Source organism: Phascolarctos cinereus, unplaced genomic scaffold (genome assembly GCF_003287225.1).
Source record: "Phascolarctos cinereus isolate Bilbo 61053 unplaced genomic scaffold, phaCin_HiC Scaffold_8;HRSCAF=390, whole genome shotgun sequence".
Lineage (NCBI taxonomy): Eukaryota > Metazoa > Chordata > Mammalia > Diprotodontia > Phascolarctidae > Phascolarctos > Phascolarctos cinereus.
Genome location: NW_027556291.1, coordinates 66,965,214 through 66,986,617, shown reverse-complemented (window position 1 = coordinate 66,986,617; position 21,404 = coordinate 66,965,214). Strand labels below are relative to the sequence as shown.

At 34.7% G+C, this 21,404-nt stretch overlaps 1 protein-coding gene across 5 annotated transcripts in view; it reads right to left on the bottom strand.

Moving 5' to 3' along the window:
• Positions 1 to 21,404, bottom strand: part of LOC110203309 (uncharacterized protein C8orf48-like) — a 195,515-nt gene that overhangs the window by 100,081 nt on the left and 74,030 nt on the right. For 3 of the 5 annotated variants that reach the window (XR_013483690.1, XM_078147991.1, XM_078147992.1), the window contains exon 7: positions 4,708 to 4,893. Coding sequence is in view for 4 of the 5 variants with exons in the window: in XM_078147991.1 (XP_078004117.1) it covers positions 4,708 to 4,893 (186 nt within the window). In the remaining variant the exon portion in view is untranslated. Of the gene's footprint in view, positions 1 to 4,146; positions 4,894 to 21,404 lie in introns of those variants that run through there. The other 2 variants (XM_078147989.1, XM_078147988.1) reach the window with 2 other exon arrangements.

Genomic DNA, 21,404 nt, shown 5'->3' with positions numbered 1-21,404 from the left:
TCAAAATAAACAGTTGCCCAGGGTGGCACATTTCCCAAGCCAAATGCTCATACCCCAACAGTAGAATACCCTTCTTTTTCTCCCTCTCTACCTTCTCTATGAGCTTATCAGGAAAACCTTGTCTTGTGCCATATCTAGTATTTGCAGATTCTGTTACCTTGGAAGATTTCTAAGGAGAAAATGCAGCCAGCCATAAAGACTGCTATGTAAAAAACTGCACCCAGACAGTTTAGTGCTGGGAAAGATTAATGAAGTTTCATACTTGAAACAATTATCCCAAGTTTCTGTAGTCTGATGCTAAATCCTCCATCCCAGTAAACAGGGACTTACTCCCACATCAGACTTTCATTGGGACATTAGGTTTCACTAAGAAGAAAAAAAACTTGCAAGATACTTTCTGTCATTTCAGCACTAATCAGCTGGGGTTACAGAAATAAAGACAGACCAGCAAAGAAGGGAAAACTTTTTCCTAGTTCGTACAAATTTATGAACTTTATGAAATTTATAAACTAATTCAAGACTAAATTTGTAACTGAAATGTATTATTTAAATATATTTCATTTATTATATTATTATATAATTTTATATAATATATTATATAATATTCTATATTGTTATATTATTTAAAATAGTATTTGCTATAAATGTCCAAGTTATAGTTTGAAGAATTTTGTAAATGCTAAAATGTTTGAAGAAGACAAGGAGATTGGGAGGCTGCCACCATAAATCTTTGGAACTGACCTAACTGAAGGCAGTGGGCTCTATAATTTGAGGTGCTGGCAGCTAATGGTCCTTGACAAAATTGAGATTTTAAATGATAGCATTTGTGGTTGTAAATTCTGAGTTGATGTGACTGAATTTGTCCTAAAACTGAATTATAACATGGTCCCATTTAAAGTGAAATAATTGTGATGCTTGACTCTCTATAGTTAGATCTGACCTTAACTGAAAATACACTTAATGTTTGGAGAAACTGCATGAATAAGAATTAAAAGTGTAAGTATTCTATACTGGTTTTTTAATGTGATTAGTATAGAATGCCAAATTGATAGATGGATGAAGTGATTTTCCATGTAAGATGATTTAGACATTCATTCAACTGAATTGATGTTATATGACTGGCAAAATGTTTTGTTGGCACATCTTAAAAATCCATAACACTATTTGTGTTACTGTTAAGCTTCTAATTTTTCTTGGGCTATGATTTTCGGAAAATCATTGTGCTCTTATACAAGATGCTGTTAATTTGAAAATTGATACCCAGAGGATGATACAATTTTATCACTGGAAAACTGATAGAGACTATTGTCATTATGGTTTATAAAAATGTCAAGTATTTAATTAGACATATTTGGCTTAAAAATGAATAATAATGATAATGATGATAATAATAATGTAATTACTTAGAGTCTGGGAAAGTGCCACAGACTTTGTGTATATCTGAGAAGTTCTCTGGAGATTTGCCCAATTTTCAGTCCCTTGGATCTTCTGCCTTAGCAAGGTCATAAATCTAATTAACTCTGAGGGAAGCTGCTAAAAGAATGTTATGAAGTTCTAAAATAATGAAGGAGAAACTAGGATCTCTCACAGCCAAAGTAAAGAGCTTTACAAGTTTATTTTATAGACTGATTCTTATCTAATAGATTGTTTGGCCATTGCTTATGAAAATTACGAAAGTGCACCTGCAATAGTATATATTAAAGTTACATCTTTGAACCAACTTAGTATCAATACATCTCAGATTAAAATTTTTTATTTTGGCCTTAGGGGTTAATATAAACCTTCAGATACAGATATCTATCAGCTTTAAGGCTTATAGAGATCAGTGTTTTTTCTGGGTTTTGAGTGAACTATCACGTATTCACTATATGTGTATAATCACAGAATGTGATTATTTTCTTAATTTGTCATGATTGATGTCTGCCCCAGGATAGATTTGAACTAAAAAGGATGAATAAGATGAAACTCATATGTGTTTATGGTTAGCTGTTATTGCAACGACATGAAAAAAAAAGCACCTCTTAGGACTGTAATTTGATATTATTCTGAGTTCTGATTTCAGGTATAATTGTCTGAATTATCATTAAGCCAATAATGTATCATTTAAGGGAAATGCCAGGTGCTGCTCAAAGGGAGTACAGTCTAAGAACTGCTACAGGTGGATGTCTATGCTTGAGAAGGTAAAGAGAACAACCTTGCAAATGTAATAATAGGATCCTCTTGACTCAGTTTCACCATTGTACTATTTCCTTCTGAAAAGGAAAATTTCCCCCTGGTTAATTATGATAATGGCTATGGTACTCTGAATAATGTGGAACTTTGCTGTATGATTGAGTGTTCCAAAATAAAGGCTAACTATGACTCTTACCTGGAATCAGAGTTAAGGATGCTTTATGTCAGTTCATTCTGTGACCCTGAAGGGACAGTCTTGATATTGTTATGAACATTTTCTTTCATAGCAAATTTCTATAACAAGGGCAGATATACAGATATAGATATATACACACATATGTTTTACATATATATATATATGTATATATATATATATATATATGAAAAATATGATTAATCCTGCTGTTGGCAATTCTCAACATCTCTGAGTTACTTTAATGGGATATGAGTATGAAAGACCTTACTGTTTTTAATGTTACTATTCTAAATTTGAGATCACCAATAGTTCTATATTCATGTACAGACAGTTCTCACTTTAGGTAAATTTACATTATGAAAATTTGACTTTACATAAAGAATTCTGAAAGAAATCTACATTCCAAAAAAACACCCATGATAACTTTACTGTACAGTACTGTGTTTTCTCTCTCCATTCTATCCCTCTGCTCAATACTCTGCAGCCTCCCCCTCCCCCCACCAAATAACCTCCAACTGAAAGCAGAAGGATGAACACCTAGAGAGACTGCCACCACTGCTGCCAGACCCAGTGCTTGGCTTGACATCTTGGGAACTAAGAAAGGAGACCTTTGCCCCACTCCTACCACTAGCCCACATGTTTGGCTCCACATGTCTGTCTTGTATCTGTCTATACTCTGTCACCTAGTGTCTGTCCCCAACCTCACGTTGCCCATCCTCTCTTGTCTGTGTCTGTGTCCAGCCCCCATGTGTCTCTCTCACCCTACCATGGGTTCTTCCTCTTGGTTCCAGCCAGGCCTCCACATGGCTGGCCCAGCCCCCATATGTTCCTCCGCCTGCTCCTGCTTCTCTATCCCTGGCCCCTATGTGTCCTTAAACCATGTGGCGGCCTTCTCCTTATTACAGGCCTGCAATCCCCTTTTCCTGCCTCCCTTTCTTCCTTCCCCAGATCAGTGGACATATTCATATTTCATAAAAATTGTTTTATGTAGAAGTCTGCAGAATGGTCCACTTATATAAAGCAAGAACCATCTGTATAGGATTAGGTTCTTAAAGTATCTTATTCCCTCTGGATGATTTGAAGATAATATATTCTCAAAGGGAGGATGGAACAATTAGGACAAAAATGTAATATAATAAAGATGTAAAAGTTTTAAATTTTAATGGAGAAATAAGCTTCCCTCTGAGAAAAGCAATTGTTTTCTCTAAAAATGAATACATATATATACACACACATACACAAATATATGTATATATGTATACATATGTGTGTGTGTGTGTGTGTGTGTGTGTATATATATATAATATATATATATATATATATATATATATATATATGCTTTTAAATGTTTCTATTAAAAACAATGACAAAAGGATAAGTATAAGGCTATCTCCATAAGGTTTAAACTGGTTTTCCCCACATGAACTAGTTACTAGAAAGCCAAATTTAAGAGGAACACCCCTCCACAACTGCCTTGAGAATGAGGCTTATTCCAGAATCTCCAAGGAAAAATGTTTCCAAGTACTAGACAACTACATGTGACAACTGAGACTCAAGATGAAATAAGTTGATTAAATGTAGTTTATTGTATAACCTGACTTAGTTTACTTACAGAATCTGTTTAACTGCATTTGTTTCCTTAAGGGATATATAAATTTGTTCAACTTTCATGACATTGAAGGAATGTGATTATGTCTTTAAAAAAATCTTTTTGTGATACTTATGACTATATATATTTTCTCAATGTATGGGAAATCTCCCTGTATTGTGTTATACACTTATTTAGTGATGCAAGTCTAAGTCCCCTGACTTACAACCCCTGACATTTATTCAATGTGATCCCTCTGACTCCCCTCTGTCAATTCTTAAAAGAATTCTATCAAGCTCTTGATAAGATAAGCAGTGAAGGAAATGCTTCCACTGATTCAAGTTATTTTAAACCTTAATCGAAATATCTGCTTTTGTAAATGTATTTCTGCTAACAAAGAAAGGTTGGGCTTTAAGCTCAAAAGAGGGAAATTGTGGGAAAACTTTATGGCATTATTTGAACCTACCCCTGCATGGCTGAGCAACCAGACCTATAGCTTAGAGACCAGATTTGTTTCATGTTCAACTCAGGATCAAGTTTATGTTGATCAAAAACCCAGGTCAGATCCAAAAATTCAAATTATGTCACGAGTTTTCTCCTGCAGTGATGCTAGGGCACCACTACCACCAGAAATGTTCTTGCTCCTTGTGGTCCCTCCAGTGGCTGCAAGCTTCAGCTCACCCCTCTGCCCTGGAACTGAAACCAGTGACCACAGCCAGCACGGCCCACCCCACTCTGCTACTGCACTCACCAGATTGTACTTGCTCCTCCTTGCCCACAGACACAGCCTGGGACCTCGTTTGCTATACATCTCAAGCAACCCATGTGTCTTATCTGGAAACTGTCTTTGTGCTGGCCAGTCAGCTACTGTTTCCTTGTTCCTTTGTCTGAAATCCAAATAATGTGTAACTTTCAGACACTCAATGGGAGTGTAATCCTGCAAGGAAAAAAATATATTATTTAATGAATTAAAGGGCTTTTCAGGTATTATTAAGGAAAAGACCAGAATCGAATGGAAAAGCTGACCTACAAGAATCAGGAGAAACATAAGAAGGCAAACATGACAGACCAATTATAAAGGATTTAATAAGGCCAAACTGTTTACTTATATGGGAAAATGTTATCTGTAACTCAAGAATGTTCTAATTACTAGGGTAGTCTGAAAAAGCATAGATAAATAGAAGGCTTGAGTATGATGTATGATGGGATGATCCTAAAAAATAAAATTGGGTAGGAAGAGTGAAAGGGAGCAATTATCTTATACAAAAGAAACATGAATGGAGGAACTGTTACCGTGGAAGGCAGGAGAGGGCAAAGGGCTGGTAGTGCTAGAACCTTATTCTCATCAGAACTAGGTTAAAGAGGGAATAACATGCATCTGGAAGGATATAAAAGTCTTTTAACTGGCAGAGAAATAGAAAGGCAAGGGGATAGGATAAGGGAGGGCCACTTATAAGGGTGTGCAGATTATGAAATAAGAGGGCAAGGGGAGAGGATAAGGCAGAGATTCTTAGAAGGGAGGCAATGGTCAGAAGTAAATTTGACATCTGAGGAGAGATAGGCTAAAAGGAAAGGGAGAGAAAGATAAACAGAAAAAATAGGATGGAGGGAAATACACATCTAGCAATTATAAATTTTAATGTGAATAGGATGAACTCATAAAATGGAAACAGAGAGAAGAATGGATTAAAACCATAATCTGACAATATGTTGTTTACAAGAAGCACATTTAAAAGTAAGAAATACACATGAAGTAAAAATAAAGGGCTCAAGTAGAATTCATCAAGCTTCAGTTGATGCAAAAAAAAGGCAGGGGCAGAAATCATGATCTCAGACAAAGTTAAAGCTAAAATAGATTTAATTAAAAGAGATAAACAGGGAAACTACATTATATTAAAAGGTACCATAGATAATAAAGCAATATCCATAATAAACCTATATGCGCCAAATGCCATAACATCCAAATTTTTAAAGGAAAAGCTAAATGAATTAGAGGTGGAAATAGATAGCAAAACTATAATAGTGGGGGACTTCAAACTTTCCCTCTCAGAACTAGATAAATCTAATCAAAAAATAAATGAGAAGTCAAAAAGATGAAAAGAATTTTAGATAAGCTAGATATGACAGCTATCTGGGGAGAACTGAATGGGAATAGAAAAGAATATACCTTTTCCTCAGAAGTACATGGTACCTTTACAAAAACTGATCATATATTAGGGCATAACAACTTTATAGTTAAATGTAGAAAAGCAGAAATATTAAATGCATCCTTTTCAGATCATGATGCAATAAAGTTTATATTTAACAAGGGACCCTGGAAACACAGATTAAAAATTAATTGGAGACTAAATAACCTAATCTTAAAGAGTTAATGGGTTAAAGAACAAGTCATAGAAATAATAATTTTATTAAAGAAAATAATAATAACGAGACAACATACAAAAATCTATGGAATGCAGCAAAAGCAGTAATCAGATCTCTAAATCAATCTCTAAATGCTTGCATGAATAAAATAGAGAAAGGGCAGATCAATGAATTCGGTTTGCAATTAAAAAAATTAGAAAAAGAAAAAATTAAAAATCCTCAATTAAACACCACATTGGAAATCCAAAAATTAAAGGTGAGATTAATAAAAATTGTATTTAAGAAAACCATTGAATTAATAAAATTAGGGGTTGGTTTTATAAAAAAAAAAATAGTTAAGCCATTGGCAAATATTATTTTAAAAAGAAAGAAGAAAACCAAATCACTAGTATTAAAAATGAAGGTGAAATCAAAGCAATTATTAGGAGTTATTTTGTCCAATTATATGCCAATAAATTTATCAACTTAAGTGAAATAGAAGAATACTTACAAAAATATAAACTGCCTAGATTAACAGAAGAGGAAATAGAATATTTAAATACACCTATTTTTAAAAAAAGAAATCAAATAGGCCATAAATGAGCTTCCTAAGAAAACAACCATCAAGATCAGATAGATTTAGAAGTGAATTCTACCAAACATTTAAAAATCAAATAATTCTAATATTAAATAAATTATTCGGAATAACAGGCAAAGAAGGAGTCCTACCAAACCCCTTTTATGAAACAAATATGGTGCTGATACCTAAACCAGAAACAGCAAAAACAGTGAAAGAAAATTATAGATCAATTTCACCAATGAATATGGATTCAAAATCCTAAATAAAATACTAGCTAGGAGACTACAACAATATATCCCAAAGATTACACATTCTGACCAAGTGGAATTTATATAAGGAATGCAGGGATGGTTTAACACAAGGAAAACTATTAACATAATTGATTATATCAATAACAAAAGTAATAAAATCATATGGTTTTATTAATAGATGTGGAAAAAGCTTTTGACAAAATACAACACTCATTCCTATTAAGAACTCTTGAAAGTATAGGTATAAATGGATTTTCCTTAAAATTATAGGAAGTGTCTACCTAAAACCATTAATAAGTATTATTTGTAATGGGGATAAGCTAGAAGACTTCCCAATAAGATCAGGAGTGAAACAAGGATGCTCATTATCACCAATATTGTTCAACACTGTATTAGAAATGCTAGCTATAGCAATAAGAAAAAGAAGTCAAAAGAATCAGAATAGGCGATGAGGTAATAAAACTCTCTTTTTTTGCAGTTGATATAATGATATACCTGGAAAATTCTAGAGATGCAACTAAAAAGCTCGTTGAAACAATTAATAGCTTTAACAACGTAGCAAGATATAAAATAAACCCATATAAATCATCAGCATTTTTTTATATATTATCAACAAAGCCATGCAAGAAGAGTAAGAAATACCCCATTTAAAATAACCATAGACAGCATAAAAATACACATGAACATAATTATAAAACATTTTTATACAAATAAAGTCAGATTTAAATGACTGGAGAAACAATTACTGTTCATGGGTAGATAGAGCCAATATAATAAAAATTACAATTCTACATAAACTACTTATTCATGCCATCCCAATTAAATTACCAAAAATGTATTCTATCAAGCTACAAAAAAAAAAATAGCAAAATTCATTTGGAAGAACAAAAAGTCAAAAATATCAAAGGAATTAATGAAAAAGAATATAAAGGAAGGAGGTTTATCAGTACCAGATCTTAAACTGTATTATAAGGTAGTAATTATCAAAACCATCTGGTACTGGGTAAGAAACAGAAAGGTAGATAAGTAGAATGGAGTAGACATATGATACACAGTAGTAAATGAGTATAGTAACCTTGTGTTTGACAAATATAAAGATTTAAGCTTTTGAGATAAGAACTCACTATTTGGTAAAAAAAAATTGTTGGGAAAACTAGAAAGCAGTCTGGCAGATAGGTATAGATCAATTTTTTATACCATTTACCAAGATAAGGTCAAAATATGACCTACACATAAAGGGAGATATCATAAGTAAATTAGAAGAACATGTAATATATTACATATCAGACTTATAGATAAGAGAATAATTTATGAAAAAATAAAAGATAGAGAGTATTATAAGATAAAAATGGATAATTTTGATTAAATTAAATTAAGAAGGAATTGTACAAACAAAACTAATATGGCCAAGATTAGAAAGAAAGTAGAAAATTGGGAGGAAATTTTATAGATGTTTCTCTGATAAAGGTCTCATAGCTCAAACATATAGAAAACTATGTCAAATTTATAAGAATATGAGTCATTCCCCAACTGATAAATGGTGAAAGGATATAAACAGGCAATTTTTGGATGAAGAAATCAAAGCTATATAGTCATATGAAAAAATGCTTTAAATCATTATTGATTAGAGAAATGCACATTAAAACCACTTTGAGATATCATCTCACACCTATTAGATTGGTTAAAATGACAGAAAGGGAAAATGACAACTGTTGGAGGGGAAATGCAAAAATTGGGACACTAATACATCACTGGTAGAACTGTGAACTGATCCAACCATTTTGGAGAACAATTTGGAATTGGCCCAAAGAGTAATAAAACTGTGTATACCTTTTGACCCAGCAATGTCACTATTAGATCTGTTCCTAAGGTGATCAGGGAAAAAGGAAAAGAACTTATATGTTCTAAAATATTTATAGCAGCTCTCTTTGGGGATGACAAAGAACTGGAAATTAAGGGGATACTCATTAACTGGGAAACAGCTAAACAAGTTGTGGTATATGGTTGTAATCAAATAGTACTGTGCTGTAAGAAATGACGAACAGGTTGATTTTAGAAAAACATGGAAAGACTTGCATGAAATAATGAGGAGTGAAATGAAGTGAACCAAGAGAACACTGTATACAGTAACAGACACATGCACACACATATACACACACATATGTATGTATGTGTGTGTATATCTGTGTCAAATGGTGGCCTTTTGTAGTGTAGGATGAGGAGGAAGGGAGACAGTTCAGAACTTAACATGTAACAAAAAAATTAAATTAAATTAAAAATAAATAAAAATAGAAATTGGTTCAGGGACAACAAACAATGAAATCCTAAATAATGAATGGGTCAAAGAACAAATCATAGAAACAACTAATAATTATGTAAAAGAAAATGAAAATGCTGAAACAACATACCAAATTTTTCCAGAAATAGCAAAGCAGTCAGCAGGAAGAAATCATATCCTTATAAACATATGGTAACAAGATGGAAAAAGAGGATTTGTGAACTGAATATATATTTTAAAAATTAGAATACTAAAAAATAAACAAACCTCAAATAAACACAAAGGAAAATATAATAACAATTAGAGGGGAAATACATAATTTGGAACCCATCACCAAAAATACATATAAATGATAAATAGAATTAAAAGCTAGTTCTTTGAAAAGACAAATAAAATTAATAAAACTTCATCTAATCTCTTTAAAAAGCAGAAAATCAAAACAAGAAAATAATAAATGAGGAAGGTGAAACCACAACAAAACCAGAAGAAATAAAAAGAATAATCAGAACATATTATGTATAGTTATATGCTAACAAAGCTGAGGACAAAAAAGAACTAGAAGAATACCTTGAAAAAGGTATTTGGAAAAACAAAAGATCTAAAATATCAAGGGAAATAATAAAAAGAAGTAGGGATGAAGGGGGAATAGCATTTCCAGACCTCAAACTATAAAGCAACAATCATCAAAATGCTATGGTATTGGTTAAAAAATAGTGGAATCAATGGAAGAGGCTAGATAAGGAAGAATCATAAACTGATTACCCAATATTTAATAAAGTAGAAAACATAAATTAATCTAGAAAAAACTCCTTATTTTTAAAAAAACTGTTTGGAAAACTAGAAAGTAAAAATTAGAAGTAGATTATATACCACTCACTATGGGTAGCAGATGTATTCTTAACCAAAGAAGAGATAATTACCAAAGATAAAATAGATGACTTTTCATTACTTGAAACTGAAAAGCTTCTGCACAGACAACATTAATGCATCTAAAATAAGAAAGGAAGTGATCAAATGAGGAAAAAACTTCTTTGTATCAAACTTCTCTGATAAGAGTATCTAAGATACATAAATAGTATATTATATATTTATGATTTAATATAATAATATATAACATTATATCACATATGTTAATTTTTATATATGTATATTATTAAAGGCCATTCCTCAGTAGATAAGTGGTGATAAGTGAACATTTCTCTTTTTTTTTGTAATTTTTTTTTATTTTAAACTTAAATACAAAATGAGAAAGGGGGAAAAAATCATTGCCACGTGTACTGCAGACCATAAGAGAGGATTCAATAAAAAACAATAAATTTTCCATTTCAAGAAAACCTATATAAAGCTGTCCAGCTTTTCTTTGCTTCACTATTGTTTTTTTTTTGTTCTCTTCTTTTTACTTTATTTTTACCCCCCCTCCCTCCACCATCCTAAAGAAGACTACAATTAAGTGTAGATTTATCATATACATAGATATCTATAAACATACACATATATAATATACACACTCATACACCTATATGTAAGACCATACTATGCTTATTTCCACCTATCATCTGTTTCTCTGAAGGTAGATAGCATCTTCCTTCATAAATCCAACTCTTTCCATGTTTTTATAAATCAACCAGCTCATCATTTCCTATACCACAGCAATATTCCAATCCAACCACATCCAATTTGAGAGATTGTCTATGAAAGTTTTTCCCCCTAATTTTCAGCACTCCTTCCATGACTGGCTACATAGGTTTTATTTGTACAATAAATTTTTAATTTAAAATAATCAAAATTATCCTTTTTATACTTCAACAATGCTCTCACCTTATAACATAGTTTAAGGTCTGATTCTGCTGAATCTACTTCCTTTACATCTTTTTTCCCTGGTTTCTTTGAAGTTCCTGACCTTTTGTTCTTCCAAATGAACTTTATTATTATTTTTTCTAACTCAGTAAAATAATTTTTAGCAATTTAATTGGGATGATATTAAAAAAACATATTAGTTATATAAATTTAATGAACATTTCTTATAAAGATACACAAAGTATTCATAACCCATGAAAAATGCTCCAAATCACTAATAATTAAAGAAATGTGAATCAGTGCAACCCTGAGGTTGCATACCTCAAATATATTGTAGGTTCTGTTTCAGACCACTGCAATAAAGTGAAAATCTTCGCACACTGAAAAACTGGAAAAATGACCCCAAAATAGTAATACTCAATGTTGGAGGGGTTGTGAATACTAGACACACTAATACATTTTTGGCGGAGCTGAGATAATACAACCATTTTGGAAAGCAGCTTGGAACTATGCAAATAAAGTGATTAAGATGTCCATACCCTTTGAACTCGAGACTCCAATACTACTTTTATAAGCTAAGGAAGCCATAAATAAGAATAAAGTCTCCATATACACCAAAATATTTGTAGCAATATTTTTTGTGACAGCAAAGAATTGCAAAGAAAGTAGATTCCCATTGATTGGAGAATGGCTAGGCAAACTGTGTTACGTGAATGTAATAGAATATTACTATGCTGTAAGAAATTATATATGTGATGAATATGGAGAAGTAGGAAAAATCAATATGAACTGATACGGAGCAAAGTAAACAAAGCCAAGGGGATAACATACACAATAGGTACAACAAAATAAATAAAAAGAACTCCACACCAAAAAAATTAATGTAATGAAATTATAAAGATCAAGAATGATACAAATGAAGAGATATGAGAAGATACTCTCAACCTATCCATTCGTGGAGTTGGGAGATCCACAGATGTTAACAAGTTGCACATGTTTTCAGACTTTTTCAATGTATTGATCAATTGTGCTAATTTTTTTTCTCTTTCAAAAAATACTATTTGTTATATGGCATGGTATATTGGTGAGGGATACTGGAGATGACTATAATGCTGAAAAAAACAGAAGACATCAATAAAAACTTATTTTTTAAAAAATTATTAAAATAAAAATTATTAATCATACCATAAAAAAATAAGGTAAGTACACAGAATTCACAAGGGAAATAATTTTTTATCTTAAATTTTTTATTTTATCACTAAAAGTGAATTTAAAAAAGTGAAATGGGAAAAAAAACCTAGGGAAAAAAATCAGCGGATGGAGGTACTTTGGAAAATAAAATAACCAGGCTGGAACAGTCTTTAGAAAATAGAATGTCTCACTAGGTGATGTCTTTGAAAAGAAAATACTGGAAGTTGGACAGAGCATATAATAGAGAATTTTTTCACTGGGATGGTGGTCCAGTCTCTGAATGTCAGAACTAGGAATGAACACAGAAAGCAGAATATTCGATTGGGGAAGCAGGTGTGGAATATGTAGAACATAGCATGTCTGATCTTGAAAGCAGTTAAGAATCAAGAGTTTCTGAACTAGAAAGGGTTGAAGAACATGGAACATGAAAGGTGGGAGAGATACGAGAAAAAAGCAAGTAAAAGATAGTGCCTGAGAACACAAATTGTACCATTCAGGAGGGATCTAAACATTTGGAATATCAGGCCTTGTATAATTCATTGAGAAAAGAATGTCAGAACTGGCAAGGCACCTAGAACAAGGGATATCAGAGCTAGAAAACTCTTATAACACACCTTTTCAAGACTAGATTGGGTCTTAAAAGCACACACTGTCAGAGCTGGTAAGGCTCCTGGAACAGCAATTATCAGAGCTGAGATATTCTGAGAACACACTATAGGCATACCTCAAATATATTGTAGGTTCTGTTTCAGACCACTGCAATAAAGTGAAAATCTCAATAAAGCAAAAAATCACAATAAAGCAAGTCACACTTTTCTTTTTGGCTTCCCATGGCATATAAAAATTATGTTTACACTGTACTGTAGACTACTAAGTGTGCAATGGTCTTATGTCTAAAAAAAAATAATGCATATACCTTAATTAAAAATATTTTATGGCTGAAAAATGCTAACCATCATCTGATCCTTTAGGGAGTAATAATCTTTTTGCTGGTGGCAAGTCTTACCTCCATATTGATAGATGCTGACTAATCAGGGTGGTGATTGCTGAAGGCTGGGGTGGCTGTGGCAATTTCTTAAAAAAAGACAATGAAATTTGCCATGCTGATTTACTCTTTCACTTTAACACTTAGATGTCACTGTAGGGTTATTAACTGGCCTACTTTCAATATTGCTGTGTCTCAGGGAATAGAGAGGCCTAAGGAGAGGGAGAGAGATGGGGGAAAGCCAGTTGGTGGAGCAGTCCCAGAACACAACATATTTATTGATTAAGTTAGCTGTCTTATATCGGCATGGTTTGTGATGCCCTAAAACAATTACAATAGTAACATCAAAGACCATAGATCAGCATAACAGATATAATAATAATGGAAAAGTTTGAAATAATGCACAAATTATCAAAATGTGACATAGAGATATGATGTGAGTTATGCTGTTGGGAAAATAGCCCCGACAGATTTTGCTCAATGCAGGATTGCCACAACCCTTCAATTTGTAAAAACTCAGTATCTGTGAAAGGCAATAAAGTGAAGGTCAATAAAACAAAGTATGCCTGTATATCATTGCTGGGAAGGAGTTTTGTTTATGTGCTTAGAGTTCCAAGATGTAAGGAGGAACACATAAATTTAAAAAATTTTTTAAATATAATTTACGTCAGCACAATGATGATGCTCTAATTTAAAACTTGTGTCCTGGGGCAGCTAGGTGGCACAGTGGATAGAGCACTGGCCCTGGATTCAGGAGGACCTGAGTTCAAAGCCAGCCTCAGACACATAACATTTACTAGCTGTGTGACCCTGGGCAAGTCACTTAATCCCACTGCCTAACCAAAAAACAAAACAACAACAACAAAAAACCGTGTGTCCTGAATCACACAGAATTGTAGAAAGGTGAACACATATTGTCTAATATAGATCCAAGAGAACACAGTGAAAAGAAAAAATTAACTGGCAAAAAAAGTACTTTCATGCAATATCTTGAAGGGAAAAGACTGTTTTAGATATTACTATTATTATTAATAAATGGATAGCCTTTTTTGAAAAAATAATGTAAGTACATAGGATATATAAGGAAAACAATCCACATTCTGAAATAATTATATTGTTGAGACATGTAATTTAATGATACAAGTGAAAAAAATAAGTGAAAAGGAAAAACAAACATTATCAGAGTAAGGAGGGACATGTGAACATAACATGACTTGCATGACAGGGTCTTTAGAATAATGAATATCTTACTTGGAGGTACCTTTCAAGAGATCATATTGGTAGCTGGATGAAGTTTAGAATGGAGAATTTTTGCACTGGGATGGTAGCCCATCTTCTGAATGTCAGAACCCAGGGCCCTGGAACTCACGATATCAACAAAGGGAGGGAGCTTAAAACATGGAAAGCAGAACAAAGTCTGAGTCTGAGAACATAAAAGCGTCTGGTTCAGTGTGATCTTAGCACACAGAATTTCAGGCCTATGGGAGGCCATAGAGAAGACAACGTAAGAACTGATAGGTCATGTAGAACAAGGAATATTTGCGCTAAGAATAAATGTAGGACTAGAAGTGCCCTTTAACCCTCAGAGTATCAGAACTGGGAAGGCTCTTAGAGGATATCAGAATTGGGATGGTCCTAACTACACACCACATTATCCTGGGAATGAGTTTTACTTTCATGCTCAGAGTTCTAAGATATGGGGAAGGACAATTAAATTTTAAAAACAAAGTATAGCATGGAACTTATGTTTCAGTGTAATTTATATCAGCACAATGGTGATGCTCTAAATAAAAACTCAGGCCCCAAAACACAACCAAAGAGTAGTGGTGAAAATATACTGCTTTAGCTAGCTCAAACACCCATACCCACCCCAACAAAACCCAGATGAAAAAAGTCATTTCACATACTGCCTTATTCTGGTATTGATAGTCCTATAATTGGTAATCAATGAGAAGTGTTTATTGAAACCAATAAGGTGTTACACAGTTTTAAAAGGGACACTATTTGTCATTTTAAATCCTTGCATTACTAAGAAGCATATGTAATTAAATATAATAAATCTTAATAAATAGTGAATAGAAAAAAACCTTAGAATATCAGAGGAAGATGTATCCTTTGAAAATAAAATGACAGAAAATAATTGGAAACTAAATAATCTAATCCTAAAAAATGATTGGGTCAAACAACTAATCATAGAAACAATCAATAACTTCAATCAAGAGAATGACAATAATGACACAACATAACCAAAACTTATGACATGTAACAAAAGCAGTTCTTAGGGGAAGTTTTATATCTCTAAATGCTTTTGTGAATAGAGAAAGAGGAGATCAATAAATTGAGCATACAACTAAAAAAACTAGAAAAAGAACAAATTAAAAATCCTCAATTAAATACCAAATTAGAAATATTGAAAACCAAAGGAAAAATTAATAAAATTGAAATTAAGAAAACTATTGAAATAAAACTAAGAGCTGGTTTTATGGGGAAAAAAAACAATAAAATAGATAAACCTTTGGTTAATTTAATTAAAAAAATAAGAAAGAAGAAAACCAAATTACTAGTATCAAGAATGAAAAAGGTGAATCTACCACCAAGGAAGAGGAAATTAAAACAATTAGGAACTATTTTGCCCAACTATATGCCAACAAATTTCACAATCTTAGTGAAATGGATACATATTTACAAAAATATAAATTGACCAGATTAACAGAAGAGGAAGTAAAATACTTAAATAACCCCATCTCAGAAAAAGAAATTGAATAAGCCACTGATGAACTCCCTAGGAAAAAATCTCCAGGGCCACATGGATTTACGTGCAAATTCTACCAAACATTTAAAGAACAATTAATTCCAATACTATATAGACTATTTGGGAAAATGGATGAAGGAGTCTTACCAAATTCTTTTTATGATACAAATATGGTGCTGATACCTAAACCAGGAAGAGTCAAAATGGAGAAAGAAAATTATAGACCAATTTCTCTAATGAATATAGACACAAAAATTTTAAATAAAATATTAGCAAATAGATTACAGCAACTTATCACAAGAATAATATACTATGACCAGGTAGGATTTATACCAGGAATGCAGGGCTGGTTCAATATTAGGAAAATTATCAGCATCATTGAGCATATCAACACCAAAACTAACAGAAACCACATGATCATCTCAACAGATGTAGAAAAAGCTTTTGACAAAATACAACACCCATTCCTGTTAAAAACACTAGAGAGCATAGGTATAAATGGAGTCTTCCTTAAAATAATAAATAGCATCTACCTAAAACCTTCAGTAAGCATTATATGTAATGGGGACAAGCTAGAAGCATTTCCAATAAGATCGGGGGTGAAACAAGGATGTCCATTATCACCACTGTTGTTCAGTATCATACAGGAAACGTTAGCTTTAGCAATAAGAGAAGAAAAAGAAATTGAAGGTATTAGAATAGGCAAAGGAGAAACAAAGCTATCACTCTTTGCAGATGACATGATGATATACTTAGAGAATCCTAGAGAATCAAGTAAAAAACTACTTGAACTAATAAACAACTTTAGCAAAGTTGCAGGCTATAAAATAAACCCACATAAATCATCAGCATTTCTATATTTTAGCAACAAAGCCCAACAGCAAGAGATAGAAAGAGAAATTCCATTTAAACTTATCTGAATTCAAGCAGAGTTAAGGATGTTTTATCCTGAAATATTTGGGCCCCAAATCTTGTCCCTGCTTTATCCTTTTATAGCAAATTTCTATAGTCAGAGCAAATAAACAGCAAAATATATAAGCACAACGTAAGTGTGTAAGATCTTGCTGTTTTGACCTAAATGCGTAATCATTCAATGACTACAACTGAACCCCAAACAACTGAAATGAAATCAGAAACATCTTCAGTTTGGTTTGGGGAGGAAAGTTCAGTGATAATTGAAGTGAAAGTCAGTCTCTGGCAAATTCATTTGTGTAACTACTGAACCCAGGGGTGGAAAACTTCTACCTGCAAAGTGTTACTTAAACTTTTGAAAAAGTAACAATCCCACAGGTCGAATGTAAATGATTTTAATGGGGCTCTTACACTTTTACTTCTCCCTATTTCTGGGACCTGCAGTCTTTTCTGTCAGATTTGTGTCTTCCAGACTACAGGCCATTCATCTACAGTTGGTAGCAAATAGTGAGTACCAGCCAATGTCCCCCCATTTTCCCCTGGATGCAGCCTGTGCTAGGTTCTAGTCAACCTCCTCTTTTTGACCCCCCTGAGGCAGGAACAGCTCTACATCCCTTGCCAGCAGGAAGCAGTTTCAGAAGCCAAGACCTTCACCCCTTACCCCAAAAGAATCTGGGTCCCATTTGTTTGAGGGGGAAATGATGGGGATGGGATCTGAACCCCTAAAAGAAAAAGACCATGTCTTTGGAATCTGAACCCCAAAAAGAAAAAGTCCTGGACTTTCCCAAGTGGCCAAATCTCTGGCATTTGCCTGAGGCTATAATACACACAACAGGCCTTTCATTATGGCTACACCCAATCTCCTAATCCTGTTCTGTTACCTCCCTATTGCCCCTAGCCACTTCCCATCCCTAATCCTATCTAAACTCCATTCTCCCTTGCCTACATGGCCCAGGTCCCTGGCATTTTTACCTCACAGTCACTCCAGTTTACTGGCCACTCCCATCCAGATCCTCTTTAGAACCCTCCTCTAGTTACCCCTGACTATTTGGCCACTCCTAGATCCCTCCCACAGTATTTTTGTATATAAGGTCCATCTGGCCTCCATTAAGGTACTCAAATTCTTAAGATCTGGCCCTTTCATTAGCGATACAAATGCTCAGATTCCTTAAGAGTCTAGCCAAGGATTTACTCATTCAGTAATCATACCAATCAAACTATAGAGCTAGAAAAAACAATAACAAAATTCATCTGGAAGAACAAAAGGTCCAGAATATCAAGGGAACTAATGAAAAGAAATGCAGGGGAAGGTGGCTTAGCAATTCCAGATCTTAAATTGTATTATAAAGCAGCAATCATCAAAACTGCCTGGTACTGGCTAAGAAATACAGTGGCGGATCAGTGCAAATAGGCTAGGTATGCAAGACACAACAGTCAATGACTATAATAATCTACTGTTTGATAAACCCAAAGATTCCAGCTTCCATGTTCTACATTCTAATTTTTAAGGAAGTACTTTCTTCAGTAAGCTTTTGGACCTCCTTTTCCATTTGGCCAATTCTGCTTTTTAAGGCATTCTTCTGCTCATTGGCCTTTTGGACCTCTTCTGCCATTTGGGTTAATCTGTTTTTTTAAGGTGCTATTTTCTTCAGTATTTTGGGGGTCTCCTTTACCAAGCTGTTGATTCGTTTTTCATGATTTTCTTGCATCACTCTCATTTCTCTTCCCAGTTTTTCCTTTACTTCTCTTACTTGCTTTTCGAAATCCTTTTTGAGCTCTTCTCACCAATTCATATTTTCCTTGGAGGCTCTTCCAAGTGTGTGTTTTGTTCTTCCTTGTCACGATAGTAACTTTCTACAGTCAGAGATTTTTCCCATTGTTTGCTCATTTTCCCAGCCTATTACTTGAGTTTTAATTCTTTGTTAAAGTAGGGCTCTGCTTCCAGGGTAGAGGATGCACTATCCCAAGTTTTAGAGTTTTTGTGCAGTTGTTTTTAATGATACTTCTAGGGACCTGTAAGTTTTCAGTTCTTCTAAGGTAGTATAATCTAAGGCAAGGTGTTTACTCCTCTCCTAGCCTGTGCTCTGGTCTGTGAAGGACCACAAGCACTCTTTTCTGACCCAGAACTGTGAGGAGGGTCCCCCTTCCACAAGCTCTGCTATACTAGTGCTCCTACCTACCCTGGGACTACCACCCAGAACTGCGACCCAAATCTGAGTATGAGCAAAGCAACAGAGTCCTGCCCCTAGTGCCAGCAAAGAGACCCCTGTAATCTCCTTCTGATCAGTTGTTTGACCACCCCCCCCCCTTTACCATCTGTGGGGTGAGAGCTCTGGAAGCAGCCACTGCTACTGATGATTCAGTCACTGCCAATGCCTGCTCCTGGTTTGCTGTGGCCAGGGCTATACTTGTGCAGCCTGTGCGGTACTATGTTCCACTCTCACCCAGGTGGAACAGACCTTTCCTGCTGACCTTATAAGCCAGCCTTGAAACCTGTGGGCTGAGAGGTCTGGAAACTGTCACTGCTGCAAGGCTTCTTCCTGGTTTACTGGGTCTGCACTAGTGTAGCCTGCACTGGACTGTGCTCCTCTCTTACCCTGGTGCAACAGACCTTACAAGTTGTCCTGGGCTGGGAATTTGTTTCACTTCTTTGTTTTCTGGGTTCTGCTGTTCAAGAATTTGTTTAGAGTCATATTTTAAAGGTATTTGGAGGGGCTGGGGGGAGAGCTCAGGTGAGTCCCTGCCTTTACTCCTCCATCTTGGCTCCATCTCTCAGAGCTCACATTTCTCAAATGATAATAAAGTGCTATCCTCTCCACATTGTATGTGCGTGCATGCATTAGTGCATGCATGTGTGTGTGTGTGTGTGTGTGTGTGTGTGTGTACCTAAGCCCCTTTTCCAGATGTGGTTCAGGGAAGGAAAGTCATTTGCTCAAGGCCACAGAACTACTGAATGACAGAGTCAGGCTCAAACACAGTTCCTTCCATTACACTTTTGGCCTCTCCAGTTGAAGGGGACATTTCCAGATGTTCTGGTTGCCCTCAAAAATTCTAAGAATTCAGACACTATGATCAATTTTGTAATCATGAAATTAAATAGAGAGGAAAACTGAGAGTAAAAAATTATGTAGAAACATATCCTGGAAGAAAAACTCACCAATGTCTCTTTTGGATATGGCTAGATATTCACAGACATCACTCAGATAATGGCTTTGGAACTCCGGTTTTCAGGGACTGTGGCACTTTACTGAACAAAACTTCTCAACCAACTTAATGGTGATAGGCAACTTGGCTCAGGTTCCAGAAGACATGGATTCCAGTCTCACCTCTAACACACTCAGACTGTGTGACCCTGTTAACCTCTCAGTGCCCAAGGCAATTCTCTAAGATGCAGATGTGGGTTGATCTGTATTGCTGCAGGGACTTTGTTCACTGGGAGATCCTTATGCCAGAGAAATCACTGATCTGTTGCCCAAAGAGATGATGTTATTTTTACCCAAAGCTATTTAATCTCAAAACTAGATTTGCTCTAAGAAGAAAATTCTTTACTTCTCATTAAAAGCAAAGAGCAAATTAAAGAGAACTCTTAATGCCAAATGAAGCCAGAGTGAACATGAAGGGGAAGAATAAGCTCTTTTCTCAGACAGGATTTTTGATGCTCCATAATAATGTCTCAGATTTATGAACCCTCCTTCTCTAGATCAGGAAAGTTACGCATCAACTCAACCTACTGTCAAAGACCATCAAGAAAATAAGCCCATGAGTTTTCCCTCACGGCTGTGCTCTGGACTTTCTGGACACTAACACTGTGCTTCACCTACAGTCTAACTCTGGTACCTCCCCCAACCCCTGGGATCTCCCCACCATGGAACTTCGAACTACCTCTGCAGCCTCTTTTCCCTGCAACACACCTCTGCCGGGCTAGTCCCTTTTCACACTGGTGAGTTCCATCTGGGGTGTCCACTCTGTGGAAGAACACAAGTAGGCCAGCCTTCATTCACTTCCTGCTCTGCTCCTGACCTTCCAGCTAATCAGTGAACATTTATTATGTATGTACCATATGCTAGGCACTGAGCTAAGTGCTAAGGATACAAAAAGAGACAAAACAGAGCCCCTGACCTCAAGCAGCTTATAACCAACAACAAGCAAACAAATACGTACAAAGAAGCTATATACCAGATAAACAGGAAACAATGAACAGACAGAAAAGGCAGCAGAATTAAGAGGAGTTGTGGGAAGGCTTCCTATAGCAGGTGGGATTTTAGTTGGGAATTAAAGGAAACCCTGAGACACATTAGGAGTGAGAATATTAGAGGTATGGGAGACAGTATTAGAAAATGCCTACAGCTGAGAGATGGA